Source organism: Clinocottus analis, unplaced genomic scaffold, assembly GCF_023055335.1.
Source record: "Clinocottus analis isolate CAN_PGR_092001 unplaced genomic scaffold, fCliAna1.0.p SCAF_4, whole genome shotgun sequence".
Lineage (NCBI taxonomy): Eukaryota > Metazoa > Chordata > Actinopteri > Perciformes > Cottidae > Clinocottus > Clinocottus analis.
This window is the reverse complement of record NW_027176153.1, coordinates 11516723-11540883: the sequence shown is the minus strand read 5'-3', so window position 1 is coordinate 11540883 and position 24161 is coordinate 11516723. Positions and strand designations below refer to the sequence as shown.

Sequence of the window (24161 nt, the reverse complement as noted above, 5' to 3'; positions counted from 1 at the left end):
CGGCGCCGGCATAAACCTCCGCCAAGCAGCAGAAATCCTATTTGAAAGCCTCCAGATGCACTGACAGCTCAGTGTAGATGAACACGCACACACGCACGCACGCACACACACACACGCACGCACACACACACACACACACACACACACACACACACACTGAGGCACATGCCCAGTATACATATGAGGGAACTATTTTGATGCAGCATGGCAGTGTGCACATACAGAACACACTCTAAATGGACTCAAATTTGCTGTAAAGGAATACCAAAACCCTATCTCCTTGTTCTGTATTCAGACAAAGAGCGAATTTAATTAATTTAACTTGGTTAATTACCAAACACTAGAAACTTTGGCATCCCCCCAAAGTCGGTCCATCCAAGGCCTCACCAGTGTTCAGCTCTCGACTGTCACATTTTTCTTTAATCTCCTCCTTTTTTCAGGCCTGTTGTTTCAGCCAGTGTTGAGTTTTATTTTTTAATTTTTTTAACTGTACTGTATATGAAGGAGGGACATTTTGCCCTGATCCTGCGCATCCTTGGACCTTTAAATTCACCATGCATTATTAGCTGGTATGATCTAATTTAGACAGCCTGCCTCTGCTCGAGCCAGATAGAGCCATGACTTAATGTAAACATTTCTTCTCCGGCGCAACTTTTTTCCACACGTTGTGTAGGCAAATCTTCATTTTAGTGTCTTGTGAGCGATCGCTGAATTCCAGAGAAGGCTGACTCATTGGTTGGAGCAGCAAAAGCATAAGATAAGTCTGCGAGCATAGTTCCCTAGCACACACCATCGGTTAACCACAGAGAATATTTTCGAGCAGTCTATAGATGAATTTCACGGTCTATATGTTAATAAAACATGGGTGTCGAAAGGAAGATTTGGCGCCCATGTTAAATGATGTAGAGACATGATGCACCATGGCGAGCTCGGCTGTATGTGTGTGTATGAAACAGCTGGGCACACACACATATTGGGCACGATGCCATGGGTCATGCGCACATGCACACACACTCCTGTGTGTATGTGTGTGTGTGTGTGTGTGTGTGTGCCCAGCTGTGCCGCTCTGTGAGGGAACGACAGAGCAGGAGAAAAAGCAGGCAAATTAGTCTTCAAAATGTTTCAATTGAGAATGGATTCTTCATCTGATCGGCCTTCGTAAGGACCACGATCACATGATTTAGAATGGATATCAGCTGATAGCGGTCTGTGGCTGATCGATCAGAGCACCCTTAATGTGACCAGATCAAAATGCGGCATCAAACCAAGAACAGGAGACAAGACATTTACAACACAACAACATTCAAATTCAAGCACCTCTAAATGGTTATGGTGCTCTAAAATGTGGTGCCAAAGCTGAGTCAAAGAAGTGGCCTGAGTAAAAGAAAAGCACTTCTTGCATTTCACTTCTTTTTACGTTTCTTTTTCTTTCCTACCTAATTAACTGGTTAATGGATGTCGGTCTATCGCAAAACAAGCAAAATAATCTAAAGTAATCAAAACTGACATCCATACTCGTACTCAAACATTCTGTTTATTTATGCTAGGTCCTCTTTTTTTCATTTTTTTCACATTCTCCATGATCAATTCAACGTCACAATAAAAGCAAAATGTGATTTTGTGTCCACGGTTCATATACCTGCACATATATCTTATTCAATGAAATTTAGTTTATTTTGTATAGCCCAAATCACAAACACAAATTTGCCTCAGAGGGCTTTACAATCTGTACCTCACATGGGATATCTCACAGTATCTCAAGCCGTGTGTCGTCAACATGCCCGTTGAGTACAGGAAACCTTACCGCATCTCTTTAGAGCATTTAATGTATAATATTTCATCAGCGACCAGTAGGTTGAATTCATCAGCTGACAGAATCCCAGAGCCCTGCCGCAGAGCATGACCCGACTTTTAATAGTCGTTACACAATTTTGTGAGAGACGTTCATCTTTGACTCTTGCTGACTGAGAGCGGCCCCGGCGGGAACAACACGTCTAACTCTGTGTTACTGCCCTGCTTTTTTCCCCGTTCCCAATTAGTCGCACAGAAGACTTTTCTTTTATGAAAAAACTCCACTTGACATTTGTTCATTCCCCCTTTTTCCTCGCCAGCCTCCCTTTGAGGTCTCACTTCTTTTTTTCCCTCCGTTCCTTCCTGACACCTTCATCCTCCCCCCTTGTTGTCTCACTCCTTGCCGCTAATAGTTTTCACACCTTGAAAAGTGAACGTGACTGCCGGCGCGGAAAACCGGGCGATCCACGTGGAAGGTCACCGTGTCTCTAACGCGTGTGAATGACGAGAAGGCGGTTATTGCTGTGTGTTTCATGTGTGAAGCTCTGTGGGCTTGTTGGGACGTCAAGGTGGAGAAATGTTCTGGGAGACACTGTGAGGTCGGCAGCACACTGACACACAGAAACAAACACGTGTGTTAAGGCACAACAGGACTATAACACATCAGGTTTTTAGATAAGAACATTCACCTTCTGTCTTTTTACATCTTCACACAGCTGACTCAGTTTACTTCTAGTCATTGAGTGTTGCTTTGAGATATTATGCAATTGAATGATAATTCCTACAAACTTTATGTTCCTATTTCCAGGGAGCCATCAGGTGCTTAAGACGCAACCAAACACAATATCCAAAGACAATGGGACACCATCATCGATGCCTGTGTTTCTCACGACAAAAGAATACTGCTGCTTGGTCAGTGCTCTTCTGAGCCTGATACAGATGCACTGCGTGACCCCTGAGCATCTGTACGGGATGCGATATGCTTTCAACTAACGCTAAGGGAAACACATCGTTGTCACTATTAGACGTTCAGAGCATCTGACACAGTGTGGAGACCGAGATGGTTGGAGACTGCTGTTCATGTTCTGGGAGGAACCAAGTGAATGTTGACTTATTTCGCCCATTTCTTGGTCAGTTATGTAGTTTAATAACGGCAGTATCATAAACAAACAAACGCACATATCTTACGTCACAAACTCTTAGCACAATCTTTGTTTTAAGCCTCACCTCGTACTTTTGTTGCCGAAACCGACGCTTCCACGGCAAAGCTGTAATCAGTTCCCTCTGAGCGTAGAGAAGATCGGATTACAGCACCCACAGAAGTAGAGAGACTTCATTTTCTGTTACAACTCCAGCACGTAGAAATCATTGTTTGCTTCCATGTTGATGCTCTGAATATAAACGACAAACTGCAAACGGGGTTTTTGATTGTTTTGAAAAAGAACCGTGTTCCCTGTATTTTATTGTATTCTTCCCAAATGAGATTCCTCAGAGAAGGGCTGGGACTTGAGAATAATGCAAACAGATTTGACTCAAGCTGGACTGCTTCCTTCTGGGGCTTTTAGAGTTGCCACTGACACTCGTCGTAGAGTGAGGAGCATTGGAGAGAAGCACCTGCCAAATGCATGCTTGTCAGCTTCCATAGTCCTCTCAGTTGTCGTGGAATAAATGTCCCACTCTGATATGGGTTATGGGAACGATGTCGGTGTGTGTGTGTGTGTGTGTGTGTGTGTGTGTGTGTGTGTTTGTGCCGGTTCTGCTTCTCCAACCTGGCACTGGTTAAAGCCCAGCCCGCCTGGCAGTGGAAGCTACTGAAGAGACAGAAATAGAAAACAAAACCTGCTTGGACTCTACATTCAGGTGTTTTTTTTGTGTGCAAATTATCATATTGACAACAAAATCATACTCTGCTAGATGTTGTCCACATTCACATTCACAGTCATAACCTTTAGTATTTGTTGGTCTTTCTCCCATTTTGGCGGCCCCAACAGTTACAAACAGATCATGACCAGTTGTGTTGTATTGGAGGACATTAGTTCCAGGTCCTGTGTCCAAACTGCACCTTTGGTTAAAGTTTTTCACTGGCCTCGAACCGAGACTGCCCTCCCTTTATGTTTGTACTTGTGAAGTGTGAGGAAGAGAGTCTCCAACCTCAGTATTTGTTATAATATAAATTTTGATCTAACATCTGAAAGATTCTTCTTGCCGTCTTTTCAAAAGAAGGCTTTTCTCCCCTCTGTTGTAACTCCTTTCACTCCCTCTCCTCACCTTTCCTAAATGGCCTCATGTCTCCTATCACCCCCTCCTTCCTACTTTTTTCCCGTCTTATCTTCTTTCCCTTTCGCTCTTATCTCTTTCTTTCTCTCCCTCTCTCTGTGCTTTTCTGACTTGTCGTCTGAGGTGCGCAGCAGAGATGGGGGAGGAATGGGAGTTATCTTTTTGCATGTACGGTGAGGATCAGGTCTATTCAGGGAAGTAGGGTGGTAAGGGGGAGGACGAAGGGGAGAGAGCCGGAGGGACGGGGATTCTCTCTGCTCATGCATTAACCATGAGAGCAGAGCAGCAGAGAGGCTGCAGGCAAGAAGCACACACCTGGACACACACACACACACACACACACACACACACACACACACACACACACACACACACACACACACACACACTTATCCTACTTATCTGGATTAATACACACTCACACAAACACACAAACACACACACACACACACACACACACACACACACACAAATACAATCATGCTCAGATAAACATGCAAACAACTAGACACATGCAAAGACAGCTTACATTGACACACATACATGCATGTCTGCATGCACGTACACACCCAACACACACACGCACGCACGCACGCACGCACACACACACACACACACACACAAACGCACACACTCTGAGAAAGTGCAGCTGCAAGCCAAGCAGTTCAGGCCCGGGAATTTATAATGAGTTGCTGTAAATGATTAATGTCTGCTGGCTCTCACAGATACCCACAGATGGAAAGACGGACAAACAAAAAGAAATGTAGAGAAGGGATGGATGTGACCATCTCCTGGAGTCACTTTATTTAATGTTAATGCGACATCAACATAGTGCTCAATGCATCTCTAATTATTCCTTTTTATAATTTCTAGGTTTCCAGCAAAGCTCTTGTTAATACGTTGTCAATACAATGTCCTCGATGAGCTCACCTTGTTTCCCCTCCAGATGTTGTCAGTCTGTAGGAATGTCGTCAACCAGTCCTGGGTCAATCAAATCCATTCAACAAAATATTGTGGGGTTTCTTTTTGTGACACCGCAATCGGCCGAACGACATCATTTGTCACTGCCTTTTAAAACGGTGACACATTATTGTTTTTAATCATTACAAGGCCTCATTGCACTTTAATGATTTGGTAAACTTTGGTTAAGTTTAGGCACAAACCACTTGGTTGGGGTTCGGAAAAGATTATGGTTTTGGTTTGAAATGACTTCAACGTTAATTACCAGGTGGTTAGGGGAAGGGACCAATCACGGTTGTGCTTCAAAGAAACAACAACACTAGGAAACGTGAAACAAAGTGTGATCTTTTGTCTTAAAGACCTGATTCCTACAGCTTAGTCGCAACAGATGCTGTGTTGTGGCATTTACTTAGACGGCTGGCACTGTTGTTTTTTTCTTGTGAGGACAGTCATATCAGTCAGTCAAACACCTGTCAGCTGAGAGAAGTTGTTTCAGGACACAGCCGCTCAGTCACTGATCTCACACGCGTGTCCACGCACTTTTGATCATTATCCCTCATGCAGACGCCACTGATGTCCAACCCTATCACACAAGCACACGCCGAAGGTCCAGGAATATGTCGGAGATAAAAGGACAAGAGGAGGGGGTTGACGGAGAGGGAGAGGGAGTTGTTTTCTTTCAAAAGGCTGCCTGGGTGCTGTCCCTGCGTGATAAGATTGTTTGAGGTGGAGGTGATGCGACTCTTTGGCACACTTATACCTCAGCGCCAACAGGCGCTGTCTGTCTTGAAGACTCCAGACACCCTTTGGTGCAATGTCCTCAATGAAATGTCTGCCTCATGGGGTGTGTTCGAATCATCAAAGGAATCTAAAATAAAATAATTTTAAAAATCAAAGCCGGAAATTAAAATGTTAAATCAATTAATCAAACTCTGTAAGCAGGTCACTCCTCCCCTCTGGGAAAAGTCAACTTTAGTGTGTCTAACTTTCTACTTTTCTTTTCATTTTTCCCTCAAACACGCCTTTAACTTTGACTATAACATCTAGATCTGTACAGTATGGCCACAAAGGTCAAGGCCTCGTATTCATTTGTCAGATTTGTCTTTTAAGCAGAAGCAGTGCAGATCATCAGCTAACCAAAATGGGATGCCAATGAGTGACAGTTGATATAGGATACGCATGTTGTATTCCCACTCACTTTGGCTTACACTTAGCTCGCTTAAATAGCATGGAGATGTTTATATTCTTTATTTATGGCTTCATGGTGGCAATTCAAAGATTACACAAAGCCGTCAGCGTTTTTACGCAGACCGCAGACTGCTACACAACACAACACACAACATTAGCTTTCCTGCTAACGTCTCCTTCTTATCTAACTTACAAACATGAACACACATCTTGTCTGCGCCGTAGCTTTGTTGAGCTAGCGACCAAACCAACATTCACAAAGGAGAAGTGCACGGCTACTGGTCCACGGTCTTCAATGCCAATAACAACATTCTTGCATGTAGTCTATCTATTGCTCATATTTATTTAGTTTGTAACATTGTATCAAGATATCTTAATATAAGATTTAATCATGAATTAACATATCGCTCAACTGAACACAGGAAACAGACTCCTGAGTTAAAGTCCCGTGTTTGACTCACTTATCCATCCAACATCGTCCTGATGACTTTGAACTAAATGGATTTCTGTTGAACCTGGGAATTTGTGTGTCCACTGTGAAAAGGATCCTAATTGAATTTCCAATGGCACCGTCTCTACGATGCCGGCACATCATTTCCCCACTTTCTATTCCACCATGAAATGCACTATTGTTTCGTGGCGTCACAAAAGCCATCACCCACCCTAAGTCTCTCTTTTTCATCATTTTCTCTTTCCATCCTTTATTCTAGGATACTCAATTAAAATTCAGTGAGGTCCAGTCGCTCATGCAGAACATCACAATAATGTTAAACCCAAGCTGTCTTACTGCCATCAATATTTAAGAAGCCCAACAGTGTAATAACGTGTGTTTGTCGTCAACAATTGATTGTGAAGTCAAATAAAGAAAGTTCAAATAAATAATAGCTCAACAAAATTTACTGTGAGTCTTTAAATTTAACTACAAGGATTATAAATCACACATACTAAACAATTGTTCTTCCCTCATTTCAAGTAACAGAAGTGATGCGTTTTAGAATAAATAACAGAACAGAAAGTTTTAAATTGAATTAATTCAGATATGAATTAATGTCAACCAAAAAAGCTCCAGTCTTATATTCTTCTCATCTTCTAATAAGATGAACTTTAGACTTTGTCCATGGTTAGTAAAACCACTAGTTTCAGCTCTATTCTGGGCTCTTAGATTGATTATTTTCTGTGCTTTCATTTCAGATGTGAGTAGGTACGTTTGCTCAAAAGATCTGTGCTTTGTCTCGTAGTGGCGCAACATATTAGTGTTTTTAATAATTGCCAGAGTCTCTGAACACATGAGACATTACCATTTATAAAGGCTCTATTCTGACAGCTCCCTTTTGCCTTTTCTTTTTTCTGCTCCTATTTATCTAATCATTTGTGTTTCTATTTTTAAAATGAGATCTTACTGTTTTCCATCCATCCATTGCACACTCATAGTATTGTTTATTTTATCTGACTCTAATCTACTCTTGAACAGCACAGGTTTAGACAACGGTTTTTAATCATACGTTGTGCACACACACACACACACGCACGCACACGCACGCACGCTCGCACGCACGCACGCACACACACACACACACACACACACACACACACACAAAATCCCTTTCTTTCTGTGTCTCATTCTTGCTGAAACATAATACACAACCTCATTCCTGCATGCTATATTACATCTCATCTGGCCGTATTGGACTGGACTCAAAGTGCTGAGGCAGATTTTAATTAAGAAACATGCATTATAGTGTGATAGCGGTCAATACAATCGACCAGTTGGGGTTATTCAGTGTTGGGAGGCAATGGATGAATGGCACAGGTGGTTTGAGTGTGTGTGTGGGTGTGTTTGTGTGTTTTTGTGTATGTGTGTGTGACACTGAGGATGGGCACAGGGTGTGTTTATGTGCACTGTGACAACAGAGTATGGACTGAGATGGCGTGATAAGAACATAATTTATGAAATTGGAAACGGATGTTGGACTGTGTGTGCGCGTGTGTGTGTGTGTGTGTGTGTGTGTGTGCGTGTGTGTGCGTGTGTGTGTGTGTGTGTGTGTGTGTGTGAATTGGTTGGTGAGTGTGTTTTATGACTTTCTCTTGGCTGGGAGCTTGCTGATGGTAATCATGCTGAGATAGACCTTTGTGTGTGTGTGTGTGTGTGTGTGTGTGTGTGTGTGTGTGTGTGTGTGTGTGTGTGTGGTCCATTTATCAGGACAAAGCAGGGAATGAACTGTCAGCTGAGGTGCTATTAGGTCCTGAATGAAGGAGGAGTCGTTCTCTGTGCCTTTAGATGTAACATTTCAAGCTTCAGACTCGTCTCTTTGTTCAGTGGCCCATTTTTTCCAGAAGCATTAGTGGGTTATAGGAAATTAAAGATATAAATATAGAGTTTGGCAACATTAGTAAAACAAAATGACTCAGGATGGATACCACTGATGCCCCTTTTATTGCCTCCGTGTTACCGGCGAACAGAGAAGTACGAATGAAGTTACAGGAACTGGAATCAGATTTGGTTCAGTTTTCTGCAACTAATAAATGTCCAATAATATCTTGTGAATCATATATGAATATCACTCTTGGGGAGAAAATGTTTAATCTAGCAGAATGGCCGAGAGCCAGGTTCACTTGTTAAAAACCTGTTTTAAATGAACAAAGTCATCTTCTACAAAGTCAACTTTTTTTTTAAGTAAATTAATTAAGTGTGACCACACCCGAAGTTTTCCAAATGTTACGTATCAATATAATTATGTATTCACTTTTATTAGAGCTGTTATTCATTATCATTAAAATCTTCAGCATCTCATCCGTCAAAATGTCCTCAATCTGTCAAACAACGACTTGCACGGCCCTCCTCGTTTTGATGCCGTCAATCTTATTGTGGTTGCAAAAAAGGCAGCTTCAACCGGTTAATAATGCAAGCATAAAACCGTTATAAATCATAATCATAGTACAGGAAGTGGCGTCAACATTAACGATGGCTGTGCTCTGTTAAAAAGTCCCAGCAGTCTATGACGGAGAGACAATGAGCCAGAATGAACAATTCCAGGACCCTGAAAATAAAGCAGCTCAATGGAATTCAGAAAGTCATTGATTTATATAATTTACACCGATTACATGCTGAAATAATAATGTGCGTAATAATGTGTTAGATTGAAGACTACTATAATGTACTTGGTCTCATTCTTGTGCAACCAGCCAATTTAGTACATATAAAAAAAAAACTGTTTTGTAATTTGAATAATGAATACTGCTGGATACAGTATAAGCTTTTGAAGAAAAATTGTTCGTGACAATTGGTAGAATGGCAAACAACTCTTTTTAAGGGCTTACGACTTGGTTCCGGTCAGAACTAGATTATTGTAGACGTCGGCATGTAGATTTGATGGTCAAGGTCGCGGTTAGTGGCCGAAAGGAGGCGTCATGTCAACGTGTCACAAGTATGCGGAAGGAATAAAATAGTGTGTGGTCCTGAGTGTTTCCATAATTAGCTTTAGCATCTCAGTGCTTCATTAGGGGAATACTTCCTGGAACGTCCTCTCTCTGTGAGGACTATTGATCAGTACATTAGTCTGCCGCCATGACTGTGAGCGGCCGGACAAACGGTTCGCTCACTGGTCGCTCCGCATAAGAGTCTCCACTCAATGACTGACAGTCAAGATAAATGTGTAACGGACAGCGCGTGCCCGCTGCAGAAACGCTAACGCTACATTTCACATTGGCCTTCATCATATACCACATTCATTGTCATTATGAATCTAATATTTCCTTGTTACATTTTATCATTTTCGTGCAGTAACCCTTCATGCACGTTTCATACTGACAGGACGTCCTGCTGCTTTTTTTTTTGCACATCATGTGCAACACTTTTGTGCATTCGTTTATTTCTACTTGATCCTGGTTATTACAGTCCAAAGCAATGTCCTTTACTTATCTTAGTTCCCTCAAAGGCATCATAAATATTTGTCTCATCTAAATTACCACAACTAAAAACATAAGAACATATTTGTCAAAGCTTAGCGATTCATATAGCTTTGTTGTTTTACCCACTGACGTTCTGCTGGATAGAGAAACAGTCAACCAATCAGAGCCTTGTCGGGACATCATCATCCCGCCTTTAGCGAGCTAATTGGTGGTGGATGTAAGTCAACTTATAGAAATAACAACTGTTATCAAAACATTTCTTCAAAGAACGTGAAAAATGTTCTGTCCGAGCAACCGTATCTGATAAAACTGCTGAATGTGTTGTTTGTTTATCACGCGACGTAGAAACAATCAATCAACAATCATTTGTAGAATGCTTCAATAAGGAAGTGCACATGATTGAAGAAATAGTTATTAAACCCGTTTCTCAGAGATAAAGCAAGAAAACCTGTAGGAGTGGTCGATAAATTAATGTGCTTTATCTCGCAGTGTCACTTTAGAAGCTATTAAAAGCTGCGTACGCGTCCCTGTGTGCCGGTGCATATGGAACCGCATATGTGAGGTTGTCTAATGCACTACAGTACATGTGGGTATTGGTGTGTCGACAGTCCACGCAGTAATATGTGTTGAGCCAGACAGAGAAAGTGAGCCGCTCGGGCCAGACCACAACGCCAAACCACTAACAATGTCCAATGCCTGCGGTGGGCTTCGTTTGCTTTACATCACATGTGACATCTCCAGCCACCTCGAGCCAATTTCAGCTCAGAGAGAGTTAATTCAACCGCAGCTTGATGTAATAAAAGCCCCTGTAACCATATCAAACTCATATTTCTATAATAGACCTTCCACCATTACTTCAAAGTGAGAGACATTGTGCTATGAAATATTTCGGCTCCTGAAATTGTTTGAAGCAGGTGTTGTTCTCTACTTCCACCCCCACTGTGCTGGTTCACTCGCCCATGTGTTGTCGTAAGGAAAACAGATTGAATTTAGAAGTCACACTTAAAAACATCATTATGTTTTCAGTTTATGTCCATATTTGATCCTTAGTGTCAAAAGAATCAAACTGAGATTAACATATAGCCAAGGGCTAATTCTTAGTGCTGCATAGGACAAAACAATAAAATAAAACATGCAATTTTAATTTTACGTTAAAATTGCATAGGTTTTATTTATTGTTAAAGTATAATATTCTATATGCAGGGAGGTGATATGAATAAAATCTTTCATCACGGCATGTGTCATATACTGTCTCATACTAAATGTGGTCATACTGCCCATCCTTATTTCAATACGAGTACAATTCAGTTATTACAAAGATAAACTTTTTTCACCAAAAACCTGTGTTTTTTATGCCAAATGTCAAGATACAAACTTATATTTCTTTCTACAATTGTTGCGGGTGAGCATGTTATAAGTCGTGTAAAGATTACAGAAATAAAATCATCCAAATGGTTGCCAGTACTGTCACCGGTTGCCTCGGATAGTTCCCCGGTTGTGTGCGATCAGCAGCCACGTGAAGGAACACGTAGAAGTTGTTTTATTGTGTTAAGTGAAGTAAGAGTAAAAGTTAAAAGTAAAAGTAAAACTCTGTTTGCAGACGTTTGGAAGTGTTCTCCGTGACATCGCGTTACCGTCGGTTCAGTACTCTCAGTGTTTGGAGATATGTGATATGAATATTTTATGATGACAGCTGGTCAGCGAGTCTGAGTGTATACTGTGTGTGTGTGTGTGTGTGTGTGTGTGTGTGTGTGTTCGTTTTTTTTAGTGTGACTTGGTTCGTGTCCAAGCTACACTTTGCGTACGACAGCCACAGGAAAACGCTTAAACTGTCTTTTTTTCTCTTATCTGATGACAGAACGGAGACTTCTTTTCAAAGGTTAGTGTGTGTGTGTGTGTGTGTGTGTGTGTGTGTGTGTGTGTGTGTGTGTGTGCGTGTGTGTGCGTGCATGTCTGTCTGTGTGTAGGGTATACCGGGAGATAGTGAAGATGTATGAGTGACATAAAGCCACTAATCAAAAGAGAAAGTGTAAAGATGAGGGTATTGCATTCCCATACAACTAAACTGCGTTCTCGGTTTTCAGGGTAAACGTATCTTTTCTTCTTTTGTAATTAATATATATATAAAATATATTTTAATATTTTTTATTTGAAGAAAACAGCTGTCTCCCGGGTAAATAATAAATTACGTTTCCCTTGACAGGTAATTAACAATGCAGATTGGTTGTTTGGGAATTACATTTTTAGGAGACCATGCTCTGGACCCCAACATAAAAATGACTTGCAATTTTTCTTCTTCTTATATTTCTTCTTCTTCTTCTTCTTCTTCTTTTTCTTCTTCTTCTTCTTCTTCTTCTTCTTCTTCTTCTTCTTCTTCTTCTTCTTCTTCTTCTTCTTCTTCTTCGTTCTACATGAACTGTATTCGTTCTAATTTAGGCCACTGAACCCCGTTTACGTCCTATTGGCTATTCCCTTAATTAGTAGAGAGTAGGAGTAAAAACATCAGGGTTAAAACGATGGAAGGACGCACGACCTCATAGATTCTCAGCTCCATGCTGTTTTAATTCTTTGATTGGATCTCGGCTTTTCTCCCTCCTCCTTTCTGCTCCTCTCTCCACATCTCAATACTAATTAATAACAAATTACATTAAGAGTAATTTGTCGCAATGAACTCTTGTGCAACTTCAACTCCGAGAGCTGCATGTTATGGGATAAGTTTCACACTCCAACAACTATTTGAACAGATGTTGCAATGGGCGTTCAGCTGCATTCATTTCAATGTTTTGCTCTCCACTCTGCCTACATGTTAAAGCCAAAAGTTATCGCACTGCAGAGATCCAAGCAAGTCATACGGTCAGATTATGTTAAAAATAAATCCCACATTTTGGTTAATTTTAGTGCACACATTATACAGGTGTATAATTTATATATATATAATAGGGCTGTGAAATGATTAAAATTTTTAATCAGATTAATCACATATTACCGATATTCTCAGTATATTTTTGTAAAAACAAAGATTAATGATAAAAGACATATATACACACACATTGTCATTTGTACAATGGGGTGCTGTTGTAAACAATGCAGCTACAGGCCGTAAGGTGAACCCCGTTATCGCTTCATCCACAGTTGTGCATCTACACGACATTCAGCTCATAAAAAAGTCGTGCTAAACTACCAAAAAAAAAGTTTGTCGCTGAAATTCCAGTCGATTATCGATGCGGCGATGTTTTAAGCCGAACTAGTTTCTTCAGAGCGTAACAGGATATTCGTCGCGAGTGGAGGTGACAAGGTGCTCAGTGTTGATGTTGTGATGTAGTATCGTACCAAAGGCTCAACATGGTTGTATTTGGAGGATAATTATCGTGCATCTGAGAACCCTGATATCGGTCGACCAATGACAGTTCTCTCTACGGTCAGAGCTCGCGCAAGAAGATGAACGTAAGATACCGTTTCCACAAGTTGTAAGGGCGTAATAACTAGTTTGTGAAAGACCCAGAGAAACATAAATATCACACGAGGCAAAATCCCGGACGTTTTGGAATCCCTGCCGGACGCATTTTTAGGTCTCGAAAAGAGGACACGTCCGGGTAAAAGAGGACGTCTGGTCACCAGGTAACTCTCATTACAGAAGTCCAGTGATCTCCTGTCAGCGCCACATGATCCACAGCAGCCAAGTCATTTTCCGTTTTGTTCTTTCCAGCTTTATGCAGCGCGTGGATTTGTGTCATGATTGTGCGTCTTTGCGGTGCTTTGATGCTCGGGTTCCCGTTGCCACTCGCAAAACTTTGGTGAACCCCTCATCCTCAACAATATTAATCCCGCAACTGTGCTGCTCAGCTTGTCACAGGCAGACTGAGTGAGGTGTCTACGTTGTTCAGTGAGGCTGGTTTGACGCATTGCTCTTGAACGCCTCTCGCCGACCAACATGCTGCGGGTTGAGATGTTAAGGCTGGTTGTGCTGGTGAAACGACAACGTCTTCCCGAGTGAACATCTGACATCTACGTCTGACTGCATTAAATAGTTAAATATTGGAAGCTCATTCTGCGCATGCGTTAAACGCGTTAAAAAAATGAACGCATTAATCCTGTAATTTAATCATAATGCGTTAACGCGTTATTTTTCACAGCTCTAATATATATATATATATATATATATATATATATATATATATATATATAGTGCTGTTCACCTGCTTCAAGTAGCCTACTACGTACATCACCCAGTAACCATGAAGTTTTCCAGGGCTTTCAATTGACCGACTATGAAGTAAAAATGAAGAGGCTGGACCTCGGAAGAAGATTGTGCTCTTGTGCTCTATTTAATTATCTAATTTATGTCCACGAAGGAATCAAAACTTTGTAACTATTTCATATAATTGCAGGACACAAACTCCCCAGTGGTGTGTGTATGTGTGTGCATGTATTCGAGACTCAATATTGACAAAATTCAACCTCTTAGATAGACCTGACCTCCAGGTAATTAGTGACTCTTACCAGATGAAATCAGACCTGTGTGTGTGTCTCTGTGTGTGTGTGTGTGTGTGTGTGTGTGTGTGTGTGTGTGTGTGTGTGTGTGTAGTTCAGTGAATGGAGAGTTGTCTGCAGAAAAATAAGAGTGAGCAAAAGAACAGAAATCGAGGAAATCAGAGTCCTGAAGGTTTGAGGAGAGCTGAGCGTCTTAGGATAAGCTGGGGATGAAAGGCTGCAGTCATGGTCTGCAGTGTCTGTGTGTGTGTGTATGTGTGTGTGTGTGTGTGTGTGTGTGTGTGTGTGTGTGTGTGTGTGTGTAGTATTTCAATTTGTGGGTATAAATAGGCATCTGTGTGTGCATGTGTATTTCCACTTGTGTGAGTTAATTTGCGTCAGACCTTTTTATCATATTATATAACGTCTAATCTCTGTCGTAGTAATCGGCAGACATAGTGTTATGTTGTTGAATGGCACTGTGTGTGACTATCACCGCTGCCCAACTTTCTCAAACTAAATGCGTCATGAGTCTGTTTTAACCATGACCACAATCTTTTTTTTTAACAATAAACTTGTTTTATTTGCAGACCAACTGAATTTTTACTAAAAAATACAAGTCTTTGGGGGAAAATATTAGCAATACAAATGTTTGCCTCAAGCAGCTGGAGGGGCGTGTCGTTGATTATAAGTGATTGACAGGCTGAGCTTCGGCAGAGGGACGAGAGACAAAATGAACAAACGTGCACTTTACAAGGCACATGGAAAGAGTTATTTCTATCTGAGAACAAAACTGACATTTGTAGTGTGTTTTGCTCATTCAAGGAGCTACGATGCAGGAGATCAGGGTTTTTTTTTCCAGAAAGGAGGTTCAACAAACTCTGAGTCTATCCCTGAACTCTGAGTTGACTTACTCTGAGATGAGAAACTCTGAGTTTCCGGTTCCAGATCAGCTGATCTGCGTTGGTTCAGTCAACTCTGAGTATGTTCACCCTGAGTTCAGCGCGTGCATGACTATTGTAAAAAGCATCATCAATGGAGCCCCGATATCACGGGTCACCATGACAACGGTAAATAACAGATCAACATATTTCACAGCGATGGCGTTGGAGGTGCTTCTGCAGGCCCACGGTGAATATGAGCACGTATTTCACTACAAAGGCAAAACAGTTCCAGCAGCGAAGGAGAGAGAGACGGCATGGGGAAAGACTGCTGCCCGAGTCAACGCGGAAGTTTGACTGTCTATTCCACTGACTTAACATTTAACCGTAAGATCGTAGCAGCCTATAGTTATGAATATAAGTAGCAATGAAATCTGATTTTCATGTAGGTGCAATCCAACAGGGGTAAGAAGGACCTGGAAGCAGCTAAAAATGAAATATAAAAACATACTTAAAAAAGGTAAAGCATATATTGCTAGGCTATGACTGCGCCTGACTTTAATTTTAATTACATTTCTTATAATTGACTTCGGCTATTAAACAAAGTAAATATTAATTTAGTGGCTACTTGAAATAGTAAATTAATCCCATTATAAAAAGTTGTTTTTACACGTCTTCTCACTTAAAACCCCACATAAGAGACACTTACACATTTTTATTTTATACCTATTGAAGTCCTTTAAAGTGTGACGCTGTAGCCGACACCAACACACATTAAAATACTAATTAAAGTATCGAGGTTACTTTTCCTCACATCTACACAATTTTTCCCTTTCTGAAGTGCTCTGCATCCCCGATGTTGTAAAGAAAACGTTTGCAAAAAAAACGTAGCGCGACGCATAAACTTTGCTCTGATGTCAGTGCACGTCCACAGGAACAGCCGCAGGTTTCTCACAGATGTTCCTCTGAAATGATAAAACGTCTCATCCGGTCGGAAGACTCTCGCGACGTAAAGCGTTTTGAACCAATAAGGCTTCCATGCCAGTCGGATCCGGTAGGAATGGGCAATCCATGTCTAGCAGCTTTCTCCATGTGGGAGGAGACGGGTTGAAACTCTGTGTTTCTTGTCGAAAACCTGCCAGCGAGCAGGTTATGTTCACAGGGTCTGTTACCATGGTGACTGACTCTGAGTTTCCCTTAACTCAGGGTTAACTTCCTCTGAGTTTCCTCACAACCCGCTTAATACCCCCCAGGTGTGTGCATGGTCGTCTATGGCTCTTGTGTTGTGCAGAACAGAAATAAAACATGCAAATTAAATTCAGTTAACAGACCTTTACCATGAAAGTGGCTGGTCAGAAAATGCTCTTATAAATCATTTTCATCACGGAACAATTCAGAACGCACTGACAAACAACCTATGTTGTTGTTGGGCAAACAGCATTCAAAATCCCCCCCCTCCTCTTTTCTCAACAGGGGAGCGAGGGAGAGAGGGAGAGAAAGAGAGAGCGCAGCGGTGGTCCAGCGAGCTAGAGCTATTGAGAGAGATGTAGTAAGAACAAAGCCATGAATCAGAAGAATAAAACCTTACAAATGACAAATAAACACGTCCACGTCGCCCCAAAAACCTGGTGGAGGTGCTAGATTTTGAAGGAATGCAGCCAAACACACGCACCATCATGCTGCTCATGTGCCTGTCTGTGTGGTCTTGTGAGCCTCAGTACGTGTCAGAGCAGCAGTGTTTGACCTGAGATTGAGAACGGCGCTGCTCACCCTGCTCATACAGTTGTGCTGCTCCCAAGCGTCTTATATAAGACACTTAAAAAGCTTCAAAATGAACAAGAGGGTTATAAGTGTTCTACGGTGCTGAACAACACGTTAAAGTCTCTCAAGCTTGTGTTAACACAATCTTTATTCTAGGTGTTTAATCAAAATACTATTCAAAAAAACGAGGGGACTGTAAGTAAAAACATTTTAACTAATTTGGGGGGTTTTGGGACTCATTTCTGCAGCACTTATTGGCTGGAGGCTACACCCCCACTGGGGGTCCAAATGCTCTGTGATGCCCAGAAACTTTGCAACTCCATCCCTAACATATAATGGCACATGTTTCTTCTTTACTTCAAGCCATTAACATTAGCACTTTTAATTTAAAATAAACATTATGACATTAAATATGATTGTACAAAAAAATAGGCTCAACTTTGCGTCAGCGAACATGAGTTTTTCTATAAAATTACAAACATTTTTGTGGAGGAGAGTGCAAATTCAGAAGTTTTAGATTTTAAGAGCTCATCTTCATCTTCGAAAAGACATTACTGACCTTAATGCGTGCAAAGTGGACCATGAAGTGGTAAATTGTCTATAGCTTGAGGTGACACCTGTTCTCGAATGCTTAGAGGGTCCTAAGACAAATTTGTCCAAACTACGGCCGGCTTATCATCCTCTGTCGGAGATGTAGTTTTCAACATCAGGCCTGAGGCAGTTTTTAGAGGGTCAGCTGATCGAGGAAGGTATCTTTGCTTCGTAAGTGAAGAGTTATTTCATCTCCACTCCGTCTCTTGGACAACTCCCGTCAACTGCCTCAATGCAGTGAGATGAAACCTGAACCTTGACACAAACCCAGAGGAACGTGATTCCTCCTCACTTGTTAGCAACAGGACTCAGGTGTGTTCAGGATTAACTGGTTTTAACCACAGTGAAGCAGAGGTGGATATGCTGTGCTTCTGTTGATTAAGCTTGACATGATGAGAGCTGAAGAGCTGCCTGGATTAAAAAACTGCTGACTCCTCTCCCTCCACGGTTCGCTCCATCTCCTCCCTGCTCTTTCCCGTCCCTCCATCCCTTGCTTTATCCCTCATTCATCCAAGTGTCTCTTGTGATGTTGCTTATGAAGCAGAGGGAAAGACAGGGACTCATTAAAACCAGCCCCCTCCTTTTTCTTTCTCCTTATCTACCTCTCTTCATCTCCCTCTCGCCATCTTCATCAGATGTAATTATGGCAGCACAACGTGGGAGGAGCATGCACAGCAAAATTATACTTTCAAATCTCCTTCCGCCTCAGCTATTCAAGGAACGAGACCTACATTTTCAAGCTGATCAGAGAGAGAACAGAAACATGGGGGTGAAGACAGGAAAGCAAGAAAAACGGGAAAGTGTTAGGGTATGTCAAGAAAATAAAGAAATAAACAGAGGGGAGAAGCTGAGAGGAGAGGAAAGGCAGCTACAAAGAGAATGTGTTATGGAGGAAAGGAGGACGTCAGGCTGTAGCTGCTGAGTTAACAGAATGGGATCAGTAATGCTGCCAAGCTAGAAAATACCAGACAGCAAAGCAGGCTGGGACAGCACAGTGGGAGGAAGTGCTTAGTTTGGGTACGTGACTGATGCAGACATCCCCCCCCCACACACACACACATCTTCCCCTCAAACACACGGAGGCACTTGTCCTTTAACAAAAAAAGACGAGGGGGGTTTCAGTGGATAGCGAGCGGGGTGATACAGTACGTTTGCGCATTGCATTGTGGGAAGGAAAGGGGATGGGAGAAACGCTTGAAACGTGCACAGATTTACTAGCTTTGCTCTGCTTGCAGAGGAGCAAAAATAGCTCTATACATGGCGGCTGGGTGGTTGGGGAGGATGCAAAGACACGGTAGGACAGACAGGACGACAGCCGGTTGACACAGTTAAGAGAGGAGCTGTGTGCTTTTTGCAGTCGGGAGGAATTAGAGAGCCAAGCAAGGTTTGGACACAAGGGAGAATCAGCTCTCATCTGGAGGAAGAAGAGAAGGAAGGAGGAAGACATGGAGAGGAGGAGGGGTGATGCTTTTATTTTTATTTTTAGATGCTGATGGATGTTTCGTATCAATTTTTTTGACTGTGTGTGTCTGTTATTATATCTGTTTGTGTCTTGCTCGTGTCACTTGATGTGCATACTTGTGTACCCGTGTGGATTTATGTCTGTGTCTGTGAGAGATGTCATGCTTTTTCACTCAGATTGCGGTTTTGGCTTAGCAATCACTCAGCGCTGCAGTCAATTTATGGTTGATTTACTTACCTCTCCTTCTATTTCTGGTTGATATTCTTTCTGCACTTCGGTTTTTAACGGGAAGAAAGATGGACCATATTCTTATGTGTAGCTATCCAAATGCACTCTCTCTATCATCTGCAGCTTTGAAGTTGGCTAAATTAATTGAGTGTCCATGTGGTTTAGAAGAGACACTGGTGCACTCTGTCTGAGTTGTCGAGGATATTTAAAGCAATCAATAGCTATCATCTTTGACAGAGAAAATCAATTAATCATACAGATTTTTAAAAGCTTCGCTGCCAGATCTTCATATACCTTTTTTTTTTTCAATCTTTCGTTGTACTTGCTTTAACTTTTCTAACATCGCTAAAGCAAACAGCAGTCATAACCTCTTCAAGTTTTCACTGACTGGGCCACTGAGGGGCCATTGGCTGAGCCATTAAGTACAAATTGTCAAGCATTGCTGCAACCCTATCTATCTGCAATCCATATTTTCTAATTATTCCCATTTCCATTTGGAAGGATTGGTACGGTCATAAGTTATTACACAGTTATTAGATATATCTCCCTCAGTATGGATTTTTAGCATCAATGACGAGTTGGAAACTGATACCGAACTGATACCGAATATTTATGCCATATTTTCAAACTAAAATGATTCTGCACAGGGAAGGTTAAATAACATCAAACCTGTCTGTTCTCTGTCTGCAGGTCCAGGAGTGGCTGTGTCTGAATTGTCAAATGCAAAGAGCTCTTGGCATTGATATGACCACGCCTCGATCTAAGAGCCAACAGCAGATTCATTCTCCGTCCCATCAAGCCAAACCCATCGTTCAGCCTCAGCAGCCTGCACCTCAGCCAATACAGCCAGCAGCAGCGGCACAGCCCAAACTTTTGGCACAGAGTCAGCCCAGCCAGCGGCAGCAGCAGCAACATCAACAGCAGCAGCAGCAACATCAACAGCAGCAGCAGCAGCAGCAGCAGCAGCAACATCAACAGCAGCAGCTGCAGCAACAACAACAGCAGCAGCAACAACATCAGCAGCAGCAGCAGCAGCAGCATCAGTCTCAGCCTTACGGCCAAAGTCAACCCTACTCCCAGGCCCAGCCATACTCCCAGTCACAGCAGTATCCCCAGTCTCAGCCCCAGACATACCCTGGGTCCAAGCCAGGGCCCCAGACTCAGCCTCATACCTCTCCAGGCTTGCAGAGACACCAAGGCCCGAGCGGCCCGCAGACTCAGACAGGGTCCTTTCAGCAAGGCATGAAGTCCGACCCATACTCTCAGAGAGGTACCGGGACTCAAGGAGTTGTTGGAGGTCCTACAGGAGGCCTCAACCAGCCTGGGGGTCCACGGATTCCCCACCCTGGCGCTGTGCCCCTCCCTGGTTTGGCCAAGGCTCCGTCCCAGCCCGATTTGGGTCGCGGCTCTCCAATGCATCAGTCTATGGCGCGGCACCATGACCAGACCAGAAGTGCTGGCTCCTCCCCTGCCCACAGACCTCAGAGTCAGGCCCCTCCTCCTGCCCAGGACGGTCTGACCAAACTGTTTGGCTTTGGAGCATCGCTGCTCAATCAGGCGAGCACCCTGATCAATGTGGACCCCCTATCCACTGCCTCCACCCAGCCAAGCCCTGCACGGGGCAAGGTGGTGTTCAGTAATACAAGTCCTGACAACAGGCAGCAACAACAAGGGGCTCCTGGCACCAAACCATTCAGTATGGGAGGCCCTCATGGTCCAACTCAAATGGCTGGCCCTCAAGCGCCGAGCCAAATGGGTGGCCCACAAGTGGCAAGTCAAATGGGTGGCCCTCATGTCCCGAACAAAATGGCTGGTCCTCATGCGCCGAGCCAAATGGGTGGTCCTCATGCGCCGAGTCAAATGGGTGGTCCTCATGCGCCGAGCCAAATGGGTGGTCCTCATGCGCCGAGCCAAATGGGAGGCCCTTATCCACCGAGCCAAATGGGGAGTCCTCATAAACAGAGCCAAATGGGAGGCCCTTATCCATCAAGCCAAATGGGGGGTCCTCATACACAGAGCCAAATGGGAGGCCCTTATCCATCAAGCCAAATGGGGGGCCCTCATACACAAAGCCAAATGGGTGGCCCTTATCCATCAAGCCAAATGGGGGGTCCTCATACACAGAGTCAAATGGGAGGTTCCCAAATTGGTGGACCACATGCACCAATCCAAAAGCAGCAAGGAATGCCACAACAACCGTCGCCCGCGCATCATCAAAAAGGGCCGCAAGGACTGCAACATCAGCAAACACCTACTCATCTGCAAAAGGCGCTGCAGAAGCACGAGCCCGTGGTGGCCCCTGTGCCTGCTCCAGAGCCTGTGAAGCCTAAAGTGAACTGTCCTCTTTGTAAAACAGAACTGAACATCGGCAGCGCCGACCCGCCCAACTACAACACCTGTACACAGTGCCACAGCCAAGTGTGTAACCTGTGTGGCTTCAACCCCACGCCACATCTGGTGGAGGTAAGAGGAGTACACATACATGCAGTGCAGTGTACACACAAGGTCTCTCACACACAGATACATGTGTATGTAATCAGCAAGAAAAACGTGTTGCACAGCATACTGTCTTTACAGTGGCGTTTTACATGAAACATGTTCTTGTTGTTTTACTGCTCAATTCCCCAATGTCGGTTTGGGTGTGAATGTTGCCCAACTTTACTGCTTTGACCGACTGCTTTCATGTTTTGTAATCCTCTAGGGCGCTGACAGTATTTTGTGAAACGGACAATAATAGGCCTAATTTTCACATTTGCACATATGCAGTCTACTGAGAGTGCGAGTGAGCAAGCAGAAAGAGATTGGTTTATGTTTATGTAATATTTTATTTTATTTATTATTATTTATATTATTATTATTCATGTTTAGCTTACCGATACAACGCCATCACAAAGCTTCTGCACACATTTCAAAGATAAACCACAATGCTGAAAAACAAAAACACCCAGCTATGTAATAGGCTTCAATATAGCCAGACGCGCCTCACTATTATTTAGGGCCCTGTAACTAAAATAATAACATTAATTCAGCACCCCACATGAATGGACCTCTGTAAGTCAGCCTTAATAGAATATGAAACTTATCAATGTAAGACAAACGTAGGGCTGTACCAAATAGTTTGAGGCTTCAAAGCTCCATTTATTTGATTTGATTTGAAATTTTGATTCGGATCTCCTTCAGCTCGTTGATTAATCCTCCAAAAGTCCCCATTAAAAACAATTAAGCGTTCTGAAGGAAATGTGGAATAAAAGCATCGACATTCAGCTCAAAACCAACAGATTCCCTCTTTCAGTAGCTGGCTGGTTCCAGACCAAAATCATTTAAGGCGCCTTTGAAATATTAGTACCACATACTTCTCGTTCATCAAGCTCCCGTGTTTCAAACTAAATATAACTCTTGCCGCAGACATGCTGAAATAACAAATTAATGCGTATATCATGTACTGTGTGTATGCACTTTTTTAATATTTTAACTTCCCTATAAGGATTCAGTGTTCAGTGGCTTTGTGTTCACAAGACAATGTTTCACATCATACTTTCTCTTCTTTGAGAACTAACTTGCTTTATCAGATAAAATGCCAGATAAATTGCCAATAAAAACTCATAGCAATAGCAACTACTGGGAAACAATCTGCGCTTCACTCCAAGTTACTGAAACAAATCAATCCTAAAACTCACTTGGCAGGTGTGTTGCTGAGGACACAAGGAAGTGCAGTGTCGAGTGAGCGCTTGACCTATTTATTAGTAGTGCAATATCTATATACTGTGTAGTGTATTGCAACGGGACCACAAAATAACGGTTACCGTGCTGAACGGCATGCTAGGTACAGTTCACTTTCCATAGATTGTAAAACAATATCAACGTTGGGTTTCATTTGCGCCGGGACGACGGAATGTTTTCGTTCCCAGTCACCTGAAGTGACCCTGAAAGTCTCCACCAACCAAAAAAAAATCCAAGATGGCTGCTCCAAAACAGTAAAACAAGCTGTATTATTGTGCTTAGTCAACAGTTCTGTCTCATTAAATCAGTCATGCACTGTCTACCTTCTATCTGTGGACATGTTACTTACTGTGTTTGGTTGCAAAAAAATACCAGCGTAATAAGTTACTGGCTCGATCAAACCCAATTTAAACTTCCGAATGAATGTACTTGAAAAAAAAAAACCCTCTTTGGCTTGTTTTGAACTGACAATGTACTAGTTTGCTATTAAAGCCTCATTTTGAGTGAAGTTTCTTTTTACTAAAATTTTCATGGATTCTTAGTCCAGATGAGAAAGTTGAAGAAAGAGACAGAAGGAAAAATGAGAGGGGAAATAAAAAGGTCAATATATTAATCTATGGTTGAGATGGAGAAAAGAGAGAGAAAATGAAGATAGCGACTTTAGATCAAGCAAGGCAAAGGGCAAAGGATGAGAGAAGGTTGAATGAAGGTTTTAAGGGAAGTTGAAGCACTAAAGACAGACTTCCTTTTCAGTCGTGCCACAGTGAAGCTAGTGTAAAGGCCAACTGCCCTCACACCTCCTCATTATTGATCCAGACACAGGCTTGGGGGTAAAAGAAAGAACAGAGGAAGAAACAGAATGAGAAATAAAGAAAGTTTGAAAGGGAAGGTGAAAATAAAGATTTAGGATGTATGTATTAGGT

At 42.5% G+C, this 24161-nt stretch overlaps 1 protein-coding gene across 6 annotated transcripts in view; it reads left to right on the top strand.

Moving 5' to 3' along the window:
- Positions 1-24161, top strand: part of bsna (bassoon presynaptic cytomatrix protein a) — a 135631-nt gene that overhangs the window by 41403 nt on the left and 70067 nt on the right. For 5 of the 6 annotated variants that reach the window (XM_068597412.1, XM_068597413.1, XM_068597410.1 and 2 more), the window contains exon 3: positions 20209-21981. In XM_068597412.1, coding sequence (XP_068453513.1) covers positions 20209-21981 — 1773 coding nt within the window. Of the gene's footprint in view, positions 1-19115; positions 19290-20208; positions 21982-24161 lie in introns of those variants that run through there. The other variant, XM_068597415.1, reaches the window with a different exon arrangement.